At 51.1% G+C, this 15,942-nt stretch overlaps 1 protein-coding gene across 3 annotated transcripts in view; it reads right to left on the reverse strand.

Moving 5' to 3' along the window:
• Positions 1–8,481: 8,481 nt before the first annotated feature.
• Positions 8,482–15,942, reverse strand: part of ZC3H7B (zinc finger CCCH-type containing 7B) — a 48,549-nt gene continuing 41,088 nt past the window's right edge. For all 3 annotated transcript variants that reach the window (XM_084748339.1, XM_084748340.1, XM_084748338.1), the window contains 6 exons: positions 12,464–12,597; positions 12,191–12,296; positions 11,976–12,084; positions 11,625–11,758; positions 11,356–11,519; positions 8,482–11,065 (listed from right to left, as the gene is read on the reverse strand). In XM_084748339.1, coding sequence (XP_084604465.1) covers positions 10,795–11,065; positions 11,356–11,519; positions 11,625–11,758; positions 11,976–12,084; positions 12,191–12,296; positions 12,464–12,597 — 918 coding nt within the window. In that variant the 3' untranslated portion in view covers positions 8,482–10,794. The remainder of the gene's footprint in view (positions 11,066–11,355; positions 11,520–11,624; positions 11,759–11,975; positions 12,085–12,190; positions 12,297–12,463; positions 12,598–15,942) is intronic.

A 15,942-nucleotide genomic window follows, 5' to 3' on the forward strand; every position in this document is an offset into this window, starting at 1 on the left:
CCCCAGCCCCAGCCCGCCTGTCCACCCCCAGCTCGGCCACCTGCCAGCTCCGGCTGCAGCCAGGCCTTCCCTTCCCGCTGCTTGGCAGGGCGGCCCTGGCCCTGAGCCAGCTGCAGCACGTGGAGCCACAGCGCCAATCCTCTGACAGAGAACCTGGCCTGTTATCTAACTTTGCAAAAGGAAGTTCTCCCCCAGTCTGGGAGCCATAACCAGGGCTGCCAGATGAGAACGGTGAGCCGCACGCCCACAGCAAGTGAGCACAGGCACACACAAGGAGCTGAGGGCTGGGGAAGGCCTGGAGGCCTAGGTTCAGTGGAGAGCAGGGCACACCATGGAAATCAACCAGGACTGGGATCAGAGGTGGCAGGAAGAAAGAAGGATGACAGACCAGCATCCCAGGCAGCTGAGCACAAAAGATACTGTAGTGGCACTCTGCATTTGTATGGGAGCTTGAGAGCCCCAAAGGTTGGGTGTATTTGAATGTATGTGTGCCATGCACGTGAGCCCTGTAAGGCAAGTACCGTGCACATGAGCCCTGTAAGGCAAGTACCGTGCACATGAGCCCTGTAAGGCAGGTACCGTGCACATGAGCCCTGTAAGGCAAGTACCGTGCACATGAGCCCTGTAAGGCAGGTACCGTGCACATGAGCCCTGTAAGGCAAGTACCGTGCACATGAGCCCTACAAGGCAGGTACCGTGCACATGAGCCCTGTAAGGCAAGTACCGTGCACATGAGCCCTGTAAGGCAAGTACCGTGCACATGAGCCCTGTAAGGCAAGTACCGTGCACATGAGCCCTGTAAAGGCAAGTACCGTGCACATGAGCCCTGTAAAGGCAAGTACCGTGCACATGAACTCTGTAAGGCAAGTACCGTGCACATGAGCCCCGTAAGGCAAGTACCCCGTGCACATGAGCCCCGTAAGGCAAGTACCGTGCACATGAGCCCCGTAAGGCAAGTACCGTGCACATGAGCCCCGTAAGGCAAGTACCGTGCACATGAGCCCCGTAAGGCAAGTACCGTGCACATGAGCCCCGTAAGGCAAGTACCGTGCACATGAGCCCCGTAAGGCAAGTACCGTGCACATGAGCCCTGTAAGGCAAGTACTGTGCACATGAGCTCTGTAAGGCAAGTACCGTGCACATGAGCTCTGTAAGGCAAGTACTGTGCACATGAGCCCTGCAGGGCAAGTACCGTACATAACAAGCTTTATACTATCTGGTGAAATTGAAGTCTTCTTTCCAAGTCTCTGGTCTCTCAGAAAAGGTAGGTCTCTGGGGTGGTTGGCAGGTGAGCACTCCTGAAAGGGGACAGCCCTGCCAGCCTGGCTCAGGCTTGTCCTGGGTGAAAAACCTTGCTGCTTTTGTCCATCCCCAAGGTTTAAGTGGCTGTTGGCTACCTGCCATAGAACCTTCCTTTTCCTACAGTCACATTGGGATCCCCAGGACATTGACTGTGTATGGGTGAATTCAAGGACTTTCAACGCCCTCATCCTTCCAAGAGTGATGCTGAAGAGGTCAGACTTAGGCACAGGTGTCAGGCTGTGGAGTCTAGAGCAAGCCAGAAAGTGATTCTGGGGCTCAGCTCCAAAACCTAACACAGTAACCTCGATCATGCCTGCTTCTGCCGTTCTGACACGCTGGGGAGGATGCTGTGCCTGAACTCCGCAGAGGTCCATGGCTGCCTTTCCCAAAGTCACATCTTACACAGAGTTGGAAATGTTCCCTGTGCCTCTTCTGGCTTCTCCTGCCCCAAGTCTTTAGCATATTCTTAATTTAATTTAATTTTATTTTCCGAGACAAGGTTTCTCCATGTAGTTATCATGGACTCAATTTGTCAACCAGGCTGGCCTGGAACTGCCTCTGCCTCCCAGAGTGATGGGATTAAAGGCATGTGCCACCACACCCGGCTTACATATGATATATTATATAACCTACAACTCCAGAAGTCACTCTGTAACCCCGCAGGCACTGAACTTGTGATCATTCTGCCTTGGCCTCTCAAGTAGCTAGGATTAGGTTTGTGCCACCAGGCCAGGGCCAGGCTTCCTTTTTAGTTTTTCTTCCAGTACTAGGGATGGAACTGAGGGTCTTGTGCATGCTGGGCAAGCTCTCTAAGCCCTCGTGTAAATTCCTTCACAGTTTCATATACATATACACAATATACTTTGAGCACATCCTTCCCTTTCATCCATTATCCACGCCCATCCTCCATTGCCTCTTGATTTTTTTGTTGTTGTTGAGTTTGTTTTGTTTTTGAGACAGGGTTTCTCTGTGTAGCCTTGACTGTCCTGGACCAGGCAGGCCTCAAACTCAGTGATCTGCCTGCCTCTGCCTCTGCCTCCTGAGTGCTGGGATGAAAGGTGTGCACCCCCATACCTGGCTTGCGTAGAATGCTGTTGTTTTAATCCCAGCAGTAGGATATGGGGCTGCTTCTCATTGTCCACAGCAGCGATGATTTGCCTCATGCTCTGGCAAGGGTGTGATTTTTGCCAGCTGAAGATAGTTTATGTTTGGAATTCTGGGGATTCTGCAGAGGGTATATTGATGCCAGAGCCCCAAGAAGGGGGTGGCTGCTGTTCCCTCTGACGCTGTTGCTGTTTGCTGGAATGCTGCTTGAAGATAACCTGACAGTGAAGATCAAACTTTCCTCAAGCCCCACGGAGCTCGATGCCCCTGTCAGCAGGAGGTACACTAATGAGAGTGATGCTCTCTTAACCCTCTGTCCTTCTTTCTCTCCCACCTAGTGTTGAGAAATTGGAAGGGATTGGGGTGGAGAAGGTGGTAGGAAAAAGAGCCCAGTAAAGAAGCCAAGAGCCCAGATACAAGTCCCAAAAATGGAACTAAAGTTGTCAAGCTGGGCAGCAAGTGCCTTTACCCCAAGCCAGATCACCAGCCATAGTCTTGAACTTTGATCCTCCTCCTATGGCCTCCTGAGTGATGGGATTACAGGTGTGCATCATCATGCCTGGCTACTCCTTTTGTTTGTTTGTTTTTGTTTTTGTATGCATTGGTGTTTTGCCTGCATGTATCTGTGTTAGGGTGTCAGACCCCCTGTAACTGGAGTCACAGACATTTGTCAGTTGCGATGTGGGTGCTGGGAATTGAACTCTGGTCCTCTGGGAGAGCAGCCAGTGCTCTTTACCACTGAGCTGTCTCTCCAGCCCCACCTGGCTACTTCTACTTATAATTTTTATACATGCATTTTTGTGCGTGTGTGTGTGTGTGTGTGTGTGTGTGTGTATGTGTGTGTGTTTGTATGGGCACTCACATGCCATGGTGCTCATGTACAAGTCAGAAGACAGAACTGTGGGAGTTGGTTCTCTCCTTGCACCATGTATATTCCAAGGGTCAAACTGAGGCTGGCTGGTTAGCTATCAGTGTCTTAGCCTGCTGAGCTCTCTTGTCTGCCCTATTTTTTTTTTCCTTTCCAGACAAGGTTTCTCTGTGTAGCCCTGGCTGTCCTGGAACTCACTCTGTAGCCCAGGCTGGCCTTGAACTCAGAGATCTGCTTGCCTCTGCCTCCCAAGTGCTGGTATTAAAGGCGTGCGCCACCACCATCTGGCTGGCTACCCTACTTGTAATTTATGTATAGAAACCTCAGTACATGGATTAAAGCTCAAAACCTTGGAAAAGCTACACTTTAAAATCAGTTAGTTTCTTTATTTTCATTTTTGTGTATCTGTGTGCATGTTGCAGAAGAAGGTGTTGGATCCACTGGAGCTGTAGTTAGAGGCAGCTGTGAGCTGCCCCATAGAGGTGCTGCAAACTGAACGTGGGTCCTCTGCAAGAGCAGCGTATTAGAGTTTTCTGGAGAAACAGAACTTACAGAACAAAATATATACGGGACTTACTAGGCTTACAGGCTGGGATCTGGGTAGCTCAGCAGTCTCAGGCTGTCTCATGACAGAAAAGCCAAGGATCTGGGTAGCTCAGCAGTCTCAGGCTGTCTCATGACAGAAAAGCCAAGGATCTGATAGTTGTTGAGTCCTGAGAGACTGGATGCCGTGGCAGTTTCAGTCTGATGCTGGATCCTTAAGGATTCCTAGAGACCTGTTGGTTGAAGGAAGTTCTAGTACCAGTGAAGGGATGCCTCAGCAACAAGGTGGATGAGCCTGCCAGCACAAGCAAGGGCAAGCAGGCAACAAGCCACCAGAAGGTGTGGCCCAGATTTAGGGTGAGCCTTCCCATTTCAAATGATCCAGTCAATAAAACCCCCACAGATGTGCCCACCTGCTTGCATTTTAGTTAATTCCAGATGTAGTCAAATTGACAGCCAAGATAGCCATCCCTCCAGTTCCTGCAGTCATACCTCAGAGTGTTGTTTCTATCCCTGATCTTCTCCCTCCTCCTCCTCCTCATAATAAATTTAGTTTCTTATGTAACCTTCCAGAGAGGTTTCTTCTGCAAATGTGTACTTGTAAAATTTCAGTTACTTCCCCCCCCCCCCTCCAAGACAGGGTTTCTCTGTGTGTAGCTTTGGCTGTCCTGAATTTACAGAGATCCTCCTGCCTCTGCTTCCTGAGTGCTGGGATCAAAGGCGTGCGCCACCACGCCTAGCTTACATTATTATCTTTTTTAACAGTTGTATGTTTCAGTCAGCAGAGGCTATCTGGTAAGCACAAAAGGAACTCTCTCTCCTGCTCTTTTTGCCAGCAGGAGCCCTGGCCAGTCCCTTTTGCTCTACCTGAGGTGAGAGTGAAATGGGGGCTGCGTTCAGGCTTGAGTCTCACTGGGACTGCTGACAGGGACTGCTGACAGGGACTGCTGACAGGGACTGCTGACAGGGGCTGCTGACAGGGACTGCTGACAGGGACTGCTGACAGGGACTGCTGACAGGGACTGCTGACAGGGACTGCTGACAGGGACTGCTGACAGGGACTGCTGACAGGGACTGCTGACAGGGACTGCTGACAGGGACTGCTGACAGGGACTGCTGACAGGGACTGCTGACAGGGACTGCTGACAGGGGCTGACTCAGGCTGGGCTGGTGCACTAACTGCTGCAAAACTGGCTTAACACAGAGATAGAGATAGAGGCCAGGCATGGTGGTGGGTGGTGTGTATTCTAAATCTCAGCACTGGGAAGCAGAGACCAGCCTGGTCCATGCAACAAGTGAGTTCCAAGACAGCCAGGGTTACATAGAAAGACCCTATCTTTCTCCCCATGCACCTCCATACCAAGACAGTTTCTCTGTGCCAGCTGTTCTGGACTTGCTCTGTATACCAGTTGGCCTCAAACTCACAGAGATCCCCCTCCCTCTGCTCCTGGAGTGCTGGGATCAAAAGTGTGCCTGGTCACCATGCCCAGCTGAGAGACCTTATCTTAAACAGAGGAAGATGGATTTGCACTATCAAGCCTGTACTGCCTCCTTCGCTGTGTAGATTCAGCAATGGGCCCTCACCAGATGATGCCGACCCAGGCCATGCTTCTTGAACTTTTTGCCTTCAGAACTGAACTGTGGGGCGAGTAAGCTTCTAGTTTTTACAAGTTATCTGGTCCTAGGCACCCTGCAAACAATAGACAGATCAAGGCACCATGTATGTGGCACCAGACTAGACCTTGCAAACAGTTCAAAGCTAAATAGCAGGCATACTGAAGCCTTATCCTTAGAGGATTATGCTGCTAGCACAAAGTCCATGCTGACACTGTCTCCTTGTTCTCCAGAGGGATCAGGCAGTGTGGCTGAGGGTGGCAGCAGTTGGGAGAATCTGACTGAACATGCACCTGGAGATGTTTGGAGAGGCTGTGGGCAGGGGTTTGGATTGCCCACATGCTGTGTCTCTGGACTTAGAGGTCCAAAGCCCTCTGCAGATGGTCTAGGTCTGTTAGTTTTTAATCCATGTCCTGACTCCATCTCTGTACTTTACCCCTCGTTTTTTTTCACTGGCTGTATTTGTCCGAGTTCCCTAGCAAGTTGTTTTATGTGACACCAGCTATGTCTCCGTGTGGGGGTCCTTCTAAGAACTTGGTTAAGAACTTTGATGGGGCTCTCTTCTCTGCATCTTTCCTCCCCCCCCCCCGACTCCCTTCCCCTGCATGGCCACTGAGAGCTGCTTCCAATAAACTTGCCTTTATATACCCTTAAAAAGAAAAGAACAGACTAAAACTTTGATGGTCTTCTGTTCTCTCCCTGTCCAGCAGGGAATGTTTCCAGGCGCCAATGTCAGAAGGGCCAGTTGTTGGGAATCATCTTTTTGTGCACTGGGTAAAGACTGTAGTATTCAAATGCTGATTTCTACATGGGGCAGAGGTTTGATTACAAGCCAGACTTTGATATTCTTTGGCTACATCATATTTTGTAAACAGTCCTTTCAATGCCTTTTGATTAAAGAGCTGACTGGCCAATAGCAAAGGCAGGAGAAGAAGGCAGGACTTCCAGGCAGAGATAGAAACTCTGGGAAAAAATCAGGTACTGGAAGCCAGCCAGACTTCAAGGTAGAAACAGAGCTGGGACTGAGAGAGTGGGGAAAGGTAACAAGCCATGAGGCAGAACATGGATTAGTATAAATGGGGCAATTTAAGCTAAGAGCTAGTTGGGGAACAAGCCTAAGCTAAGGTCAAGCTTTAACAATAAATATAAAAGGTTGCTGTGTCATTATTGGAGTTGGTGGTCCAAGAAAGTCCAGTTATAATTGACACCCAAACAGTTATAGTAGCAGATACAAACTTACTGCTCGCTAATCAGGTCCAGTGCTCAGGCCATGCCCTGAGGCCTGGGTGTTTCCCCAGCAGGCTGCACAGGCTCCCCATGGTTGAGGACCATTAGATATTTTGGCAGAACCCTCAAAGGTCTTCTCTGGAGAAGCATAAGGCTGCCCCAAGGTCCTTGGCAGGCCCTCCACCTGCCCCAAGGAGCAACCAGAGAATGCAGGAGCTGGTGCCGCGGTGTAGTATCATGCAGGCCAAAGTGAGAAACAGACCCGTGTTCCATCAGGGTCATCATCACGCATGACTATCCGACACGCTGAACATACAGTTTCATGGCACATAGAACTGCAGGTGTGAAATAAAACCAAAGGGGAAAATGCAGGCGAGTACGTGCCTACTGATAATGACGTCAAGTCAGACTGCAGACTCAAAGGAAGCCAGTCTCCTCTGTGTGGGGTGGGTATGCAGTTGGCTAATGCTTCGGTTTTCTTAACTGAGGCCAAGTGAGAGCAGAAGAGAACAGAGACTTTAAGATTGGGTTAATTCAACTCCTGAGGCTTTCTGAAGTCTTGTTTGCTCACTTTAATTTCCCGGGTTTAAGGAATGTCCCACTGCAAGCTCATCGGTGTGTCTCCAGCCCAAGCACAGGCATGTGGTTTCTATGTTTTGTTTCTCCAGACAGGGTTTCTCTGTGTAGCCCTGGCTGTTCTGAATTCACTCTGTAGACCAGGCTGGCCTGGCACTCAGAGATCTGCCTGCCTCTGCCTCCTGAGTACTGGAACTAAGTCTTCCTTTTTTCACACCACCATTTGTTTGAGTTCCTCCTAAATACCTAGTCCAAATGACTCCTGTCTTCAGGGAATTTGTAGGTCTGGGACCTTTGTTCCCACTCCACGTTTTCCTGCAGCTTAAAGCTAACTAGCAAACGAGGTACAGTGGAGTAGGTACACGGATAATCTCAGCACTCTGCAGACAGAGACATGATGATCCATGCAGGTTTGAGTCTAGCCTGGTCTACAAAGTGAATTCTAAGACAGCCAGGGCTATACAGAAAAAAAACAATTCAGACTAGCCAGGGCTTTATAGTGAGACTGTCTGACGAGCACTCACTGTAGACTGGGCACACTTCAGGAAATTTGGAACCTCCCCAGCCCTACCCCTACCATGAGATCAGAGAGACGCCCTGTCCTCTTTGAGGGTAGAGGCAAATGTTGGGTGTGGTAACACAGGTCTATAACCCCAGCATTCAAGAAAACAAAAGCAAGGACAAATGCCCTAGGCTGACACCACCCACTGCTGTATATTAAGACTGTCTCAAAGTTTAAAAAAAAAAAAGCCAACAAAACTTTCTGAATATAACCTTGAGTCTTCCTCAGGCTCTGAGGATCAAGGTTGCAGTCTGCATCACAGTGTAAAGCCTGGCATGACCCCTTACCTTCCTGGACAGGCTGTACCCAAACGGGCACAGGATCCAGAATGGCACATGATAGTAAAAGCAAGAGGCACGGGGCTCAGTCCCACAGGAAGGCCTGTGAGCAGGCAGGCTGGCAGAGGGTGGCCCGTATGGCCACTTGTACGAACACAGCTTGTCCTTGGTACCGAGGCGCTGCCTGAGCTGGTCAGCTGGGTCTCCTTGTGTACACAGGGACACTGCCCCTCACCCCTTGGAATGTCTGCCCCAGGCATAGCCAGCTGGGGCCAGCTCTAGCCCAGGAGTCCTAGGCAGCCCTGGCCCCTGGAGGACATGGCAGTAGTTGGGGAGGAACAGGAGCGACACCTGGGGGACAAGAGTCAAAGTGCACACACATTTTCTAGAACAAAGGCTAAAAGAAGCAAGTTTCTCTCTCATTTTATTTTAAGAAGGAAAAAAATTGTTATTAAAACATCTACATTATTATCAAGATACTAGACCTTATGATATTTCATATTAAAGTGTGGTATTCTTAAAAGTTTAATACAGACATTTTTAAAGGACCATTAGATTGATGACTGCCCAGCTGAGAAATGCAGCACCCTCCCAGCCCCGCCCCACTCCATGTCTACTGTTAAGTCTTATTCTTGAGCCTTCCAGCCAGAGGCCCCAGAGGGGTCACATCTGATTAACTGTAGTCACCATACAAAATGTTTTGTTGTCTCCCACCCCAGGCCATCCTTGTCTCCCTTCTCTTCCTCAGATCTCAGGGACCCCTGGCAGATGAACATCAGGAGAACGCAGGCTCACCCTCCTCGGGGGAACAAACATAACCACTTCCTCTTCCTGAGCTCTGGGACTCCTTTCTAGACATGGGTCTGTGGGAAACTAGCAGAGCGGGGCCCAGGTATGGCCACCCTGCCCTTTCTGTCCAAATCATCTCTGAGCTACGGCTCCAGTTCTGGTTCCCTAAATAGCCAGATGACCCCATAAAGACTTCAAAACTCACAAGGATGTCTGCATTTTTTTTTTGCCAAATTCTTTTATCTTTAGCCCTCATTAAAAGAGATTCCTTCGATACCACACACATATATAATATTATATAGAGCGATATATTTAATACCTGTGTATATATGCATCACAGGGGCGACATATATACACACTAAAAACAAGGCTGGTGACGACAGACTGCAACACCACAGGTCAGGAGAACAAGTATCATCCACACTCACGGCCATGGCCCCCACCTTGGTCTCACCTTCCCTCCAGCCACGCTGCTGGGGGCAGGGGGAGGGGGCAGGGGAGAGGGAAAGGTGCATGCCATGGTTACTGGGAGGAGGCTGGGCAGGGGCGACATGAGAAATGGCTCCTTTATGCCCCAGGTGCCTATCAAAATACTCTCGAGCACTAGCAGCCTCGGCTGGAGGGAAAATAGGAGTGTCTTGTTCATCCTCTCACTCTTCCATGGCCTTAGTTTCTGGTTCCTTCTGGGGAGCCCCACTTTTGTGCCAATGGTGTGGAGCAATTCTGGAATGTCTTGGGGAGCCAGAGGAGGCTGTGTCTACCCATGGGGAGCAGGATGACGGGTATACGCATACTTCAGACCATGAAGAGGCCGTGGTAGGTAGGGGCATGGGCTGGGTGTCAGCAGGGGTCCTAGGCGACTGGCAGGGTTGGGCATAGGGCGGGGCTGGGATAGGTGCTCGTAACAGCATATTTAGGTCTTTTGGAGAAGACTATAAAGGGTCCCTAGGAAAGAGAGGCTGTGGCCCATGGAACCCGGGGAACCTCCCTGCTCTTTGTGTCACTAGGACCCTCTGAATGCTTTGTACCTTGGGCAGAACCTGAACTCAGAGTGTCCTGAATTCTGTCATTTCTCTATGAAAGCTCTTGGGGATAAAAACTGCTGCGTGCTCCAACAACATCCCCCCAGGGTGCTAACCAGAATAGCTCCTGTCTTAGCAGCCCTTCCCCAGGTCCCAGGGATGTTGCATGGGGCTGAGGAACCCAGGGGCTCCAGTTGCTAACAGGTGGGGTCTTTTGACCAATGTTTACATCCCAGATGTGCACCAAACAGAGGGCTAGAGACCCTGGGCAGATCACTCCTCCTGCTGGACCTCAGTTTCCATTTCTGCAAAATAGGGTTTGGGCTGCTGTTGACTCCAAGGCTGAGGTACGGGCTATAATCATGGCTCACAAAGGAGAGGGCTAGTTGTTAGGAACACTTGGACTCCTTAGTCTAACTTCAGATATCATCTGCCTTAGCCTTCGCCCCTTTCACAGAGCAGGAAACTGAGGCCCCAGATGTTAAGTGACCAGCACAGTGTTCCCAATTCCATCTCACGGCTATTAAGCTAATCAGGGCCTCCTGCCCTCTGCTGTGTCCTGCTTTGTCCCCAGGGAATGGGAGAAGGGGAAGGTAGAGAGGGAAAAGGATCCTCCTGCTGCAGATTCAAATGAGGACCCCAGGCTCCCCAGCCCTGAGCTTTGGACCCCTCCTTAGGAGCAGACAGAATTTAAAGCTGTAGGCTGAAGCTGGCCGGGCCCCTCCCCCCCAACCAGGAGAGCTAGAACTGGGGAGGGGCTGTAGTACATGACCTGGATACACACACCTGGGGTGTCGGGGGTGGAACGGTTGGACAGGGGCCCAGGAGTCTGGGGGCTGCCTGATAGGGTGACCCCTGCTCCCAACCCACCCCCGACCCCAGGACTTTGCTCACAGCTGAGACCTGGCCTTACTCCCCAGTGGTGGTGGTGGTGGTGGCAGCAGTAGCAGTTGCAGCAATGGGGGCTTCTGGGGTAGCACCAGTGGTGCCCCCATCCTCTTGCAGCAGGAAGTTATATTTGCCGAAGTCGTCATCCCGTGGACACAGAAGCATGTCCTTGCGGGCCTTGGCAAGCTTTTGCTTCAGCACCTCACGCCGGTCCAGCCACTCGTTGAGTTCTGCTTGTCCATGGGCACAGCGACACTTGTCCCCATCTGGGCAGGCCTGGCCCTTCTGGAGCCTGTGGGTGGAGAAGGCTCACTGCGTGATCTCTATGCCTTTCCACCTGGGGCCATTCAACCTTCCTAAAATGGGCGTCTCCCCAGTCAGCTCTGGTCCAGCGCTGTGACGGAAGGCTAGGGACTGGTGTGAGCCCGCCCCTCCATCCCGCCCACCACCAGCACTGAACTCTAAGATACAGCAACTCCCGGAGCTGGAGCTGGTCACAACACTCTTGTCCTCAGGCCCACCTGCTACCTTCCGGGGCCCCACCCCCACCCCTGCGTGCCCCTGTCACGCTGCCCTCAGCACCTGTCACAGAGTCGGAACTCGCCCATAGGGAAGCGGTAGGCCCAGCCGCTGGCGTCACTGTCGGAGGTGAAGACCTTCTCCTTGTGCTTCTCAGACTGGATGTGCTGCTGCCACTGCTTCTTGCTGTTGCTGTTCTTGCCGCAGAGCCAGCAGTGGTAGCCCATCTGGGGGCACAGGTCTGTGGGTGCCTGATGCCACCCCTCTCCCCCCGCCGCCCCTCCAGGCTACGCTCCCAGCCGGCCCTGGCTCTGCATGCGAGCAGGGCTTACCATGATGTCAGCATAGTCCGTGGGCATCTGGATCTGCTTCTCCCCCTCCCGAGAGCTGATGGGCGTCCCTTCTCCCGGCTTCCCTGGGGTGTGTTTCTTCAGCCACATGTCATAGGTCTGCTGCATATCCAGGACTGGGCGGGGGACAGAGGACAGAGGGCTTGGTGAGGCGGCTTCCCCATCCATCCTACCCATGATCCCTGCTGGACTTGGGGGCACAACCATCTTAGGCTCTGCTGCTAGGCCTGAGGGGCTCATCACTCACAGGAAGCCCAGAGTCTGGGGGAGCACCCCAGGAGCTATTCAAGAGGTGTTAGCAATGAGGTGATACAGGACAAGGCTGCCACTCACTCTTGTTCTCCTTCATGAAGGTCCACATGTCCCTCTCCTCAGGGCTGTGTGCGAAGGAGCAGTTCCCCACATACTGGCATTTGCGGCCATTCTGGGCATGGATGCAGAGCTGTGGGTTGGCAAAAGAAAGCCTGCTGAGTCCCATACGGCTGTATTCTCAGCGTGTTGGCCAGTTCAAAGCCTGTCGGGGCCTCCCCTCCCCAGTAAGTGCTCACGTCGTATTGCTGTGGGAAGTTTCGAATGGATGGCAGGGGCCTCACCGACACCCATTTCCTCTTGGCCTTGGACATCACCAGAAGGACCCGCCTCTCCTTGGTCCAGCTGTAGGTCAGAGACAGGAGTCATTGAGAGAGACAGAGAGGAAGCCTCGGGGTCTTGAGACCTTCTTTCCTCCCTCAGAGCGTGGGTCTCCCAAGTCTTGGCCCCCCTCCCCCACGGTGCTCTGCACCGCCCCGTCTTACCCATGCATCTGCCCCGGGCCTGCTCACCAATGCCGGGCCTTGGCACTGCAGTACTTGAGGTCCTTGTCTGGCTCCACCACCTGCCCATTCCTCCAGCACTGACCACACACAAACTTCATCTGCAGGTCAAAAGTGCTGGGTCCGTGTGTCCTTGGGGCGCCCTATTGGAAGGTGGGGTGGGCTGGTGAAGCAGCCATAGGTCTTAGGCCTCTGGGAGTCCTATGGCCACTAAGTCTTAAATCAGCTAGTCGTCTGCACAGTTCTTCTGGCAGGCAGTGACCTCTCAGCTGTGTGCCCTGTGACTTTAGGGGAGCCAGATATGGAGAGGGAATCCTGAACCGTCCTTCTGCCCTCTCCATCCGGTCCTCACTTATCCTTACTCTGTCAGGGGCCCAGTTTATGCAACTACTGTATGGAATAGCTTCTCTTTTTAAAATGTTACCTTATTTTGTTCTATTTTATTATTATTTTTGTTTGTTTTGATTTTTTTCAAGACAGGGTTTCTCTGTGTAGCCTTTGTAGACCAGGCGGACCTCAAACTCACAGCGATCAGCCTGCCTCTGCCTCCCGAGTGCTGAGATTAAAGGCATGCACCACCACACCCAGCTAAAGATTTATTTTTTTAAAAAGATTTATTTATTATTATGTATACAGTGCTCTGCCTACATATACACCCGCAGACCAGAAGAGAGCCCAAGATCTCATTATAGATGGTTGTGAGCCACCATGTGGTTACTGGGAATTGAACTCAGGACCTCTGGTAGAGTAGTCAGTGCTCTTAACCACTGAGCCATCTCTCCAACCCCCTAAAGATTTATTTTAAATGTATTGTATTTATTTCTTCTTAGACAGGGTCTCACTATGTATCCCTGGCTGGAACTTGCTATACGTACGAAGCTGGTCTTGAACTCACAGAGATCTGTCAGCCTCTGTTTCCCGAGTGTTGGGATTCAAGGCGCATGCTCCCATCCCAGCCTATTTTATTCTAAAATTAACTATTTATATGTGGGTTTGTGCATGTGTATGGGGGTGCCCTTGGAGGCCCAGAGGCATTCATTAGATACCCCTGGAGCTAGGCTCATGGGCTGCTGACACCGTCTGGGGACCAAACTCACACCCTCTGCAACAGCAGTATGGACTCTTAATCTCTACAGCTACTTAAGCTGTGGCTACAACCCATAAGGTCAGAAAATGGGATCTGGGAGCTCTGGGAAATTTGGTGACACTGAAACCTTTCTTTCATAAACCTTCTGAATACAAAACCACCAGAGATTAATTCAACATCAGCCAGGCAAGGAACGCCAGGCGTGTCTGGCAGCACTTATGCATGCTGCACTGTGCCACTCCACCACATCCTTGGTTCTAAGTCCCTGACAGGCAGTGTCACGCCCCGCAACACCCAGAGACACTGCTGGCCTCCAGACTGTTGTATGTAATGAACTGCACTGTTCTTACTGTGCACTCACACTTCCTGCTCTTTAGAACGATAACGGGCCGCAGGAAAGGCAGGCTTTCAGCGTTGCCCTACTGTCCCACCTCAGTAGGTAAGTACTAAACTAGTGAACTTTTGGGTTACGTGGTTAGAACATCTGACTTTTAAAAATTGTGGTCAAAGCCGGGCGTGGTGGCGCACGCCTTTAATCCCAGCACTCGGGAGGCAGAGGCAGGTGGATTGCTGTGAGTTCGAGGCCAGCCTGGACTACAAAGTGAGTCCAGGACAGTCAAGGCTACACAGAGAAACCCTGTCTCGAAAAACCAAAAAAAAAAAAAAAAAAAAAAAAAAAAAAAAAAAAATTGTGGTCAAGGCTAAAGAGACGGCTCCGTGGTTGACAGCACTTGTTCTTAGAGGCCAGGGCTGGTTCCCAGCACCACAGGTGGCTCACAGCCATCCCTAACTCAGTTCCCCTCTGTGGCATCAGGTGTGCACATGGGGTGCATGCAGCTGTCCGTGGTGGCCAGAGGGCATCAGATACCCTGGAACGATAGTTGCCTCCTGTGAGCTGCCTCATGAAGGCACCGGGGACCAGACCTGGCTGTCTGTGAAAGCAGCAAGTCCTCATTTGTTGTTGATTTTTCTTTTTTAAAAATATTTATTATGTATACTTTGTTTTGCCTGCATGTACCCCTGCATGCCAGAAGAGGGCGCCAGATCTCATAGAGGGTAGTGAGCCACCATGTGGTTGCTGGGAAGAGCAGGTGGTGCCCTTAACCTCTGAGCCATCTCTCCAGCCCCTGTTGTTGATTTTTCAATACAGGGTTTCTCTGTGTAGCTTTGCCTGTCTTGGAACTCGCTCTGTAAACCAGGCTGGCCTCAAACTCAGAGATCCACCGCCTCTATCTCCTGAGTGCTAGGACTCAAGACATGTGCCACTACACCTGGCTCAGCAGGTGCTCTTAATGGCTGGGTCATTTGAGTTTCCAGCCCTCATTTGTGATTTCTAAGAATTATTAAGTGCATTTTGGTATGGGGTTATTATTGCATTTCCAACATGGTTCTAGGCATATTTCTGCCATTTTGTACTTTCTACCCTGTGTTTCAACTATTCAGCCAAAACTTAATTCTTAATCTCATTTATCTAACTAACATTTTCTTTCAGTTTAATAAACAATAAAATTACATGTATACCAAAGAATTAAAAAAAAATCTTTATGACCTATCACTAGCAGATGTTTGATTTATAGCCAGGTGTGGTAGCTGGTAATACTATCACTTAGCAAGGTGAGGCAGGAGGATTGCCACAAGAGACCAGCACGGGCTACAAAGTGAGTCTCAGGAAATCTTGGGCTACATAATGAGAACCTATCTCCAAACAACAAAAATGTTCATTTATATATCCATCTTACCTACCTACATACCTGTGCTGCCTAAAAACTACCCAGGTGAAAACGAGCCTAAAATGGAGAAAGTGCAACAGGCTGTCCTAGGGCACAGCACGCTGTTCTCTACCGGGAATGCCCTGCCTCTAGTCTTCCTGTAATTCAGCTCAAGGGCTGGAGAGCTGGCTCAGCAGGCTTGCTGCTTAAGCACGGAGACCACAGTGTGGATGGCAGCACGGATGTAAAATGTGGGTGTCGCCCTGCAGAAACAGGAGTTTTCTGGGACTAGCCTAGCCAGAAAGTGCAAGAGACTTCCCATCCAAAGGAGAAAAGGCAGCGTGGTGGAGGGTACCTGGTACCTCCTATGGCCTTCAATTATAGGTGTGCTCACTTGCACATATGTGTGCATACGACACACACTCAGCTCTCAGGCTGCAGTGGCCCTCCTGGAGCTCTCCGGTGACAAACCTGCCACCCTCAGTGGTTCAACTACCTGTGCAACCAACCAGTTTGGAGGGCCCTGTCTATAGAGAGCAGGAATTCAAAGGTGGAAAGTTGGCCGTGGCCAGCAAGACAGCCAGCCTTGGCCGCGAGAGCCTCCCCCAGGGCAGCGCTCAGCTAGTCTCTCAGGCGCTTTCCCACGCATCACTCTTATCTCTGGCCTTTATTTTGTAGGCAGGAGAGCTGCT

Source organism: Acomys minous, assembly GCF_964271855.1.
Source record: "Acomys minous genome assembly, chromosome: 12".
Lineage (NCBI taxonomy): Eukaryota > Metazoa > Chordata > Mammalia > Rodentia > Muridae > Acomys > Acomys minous.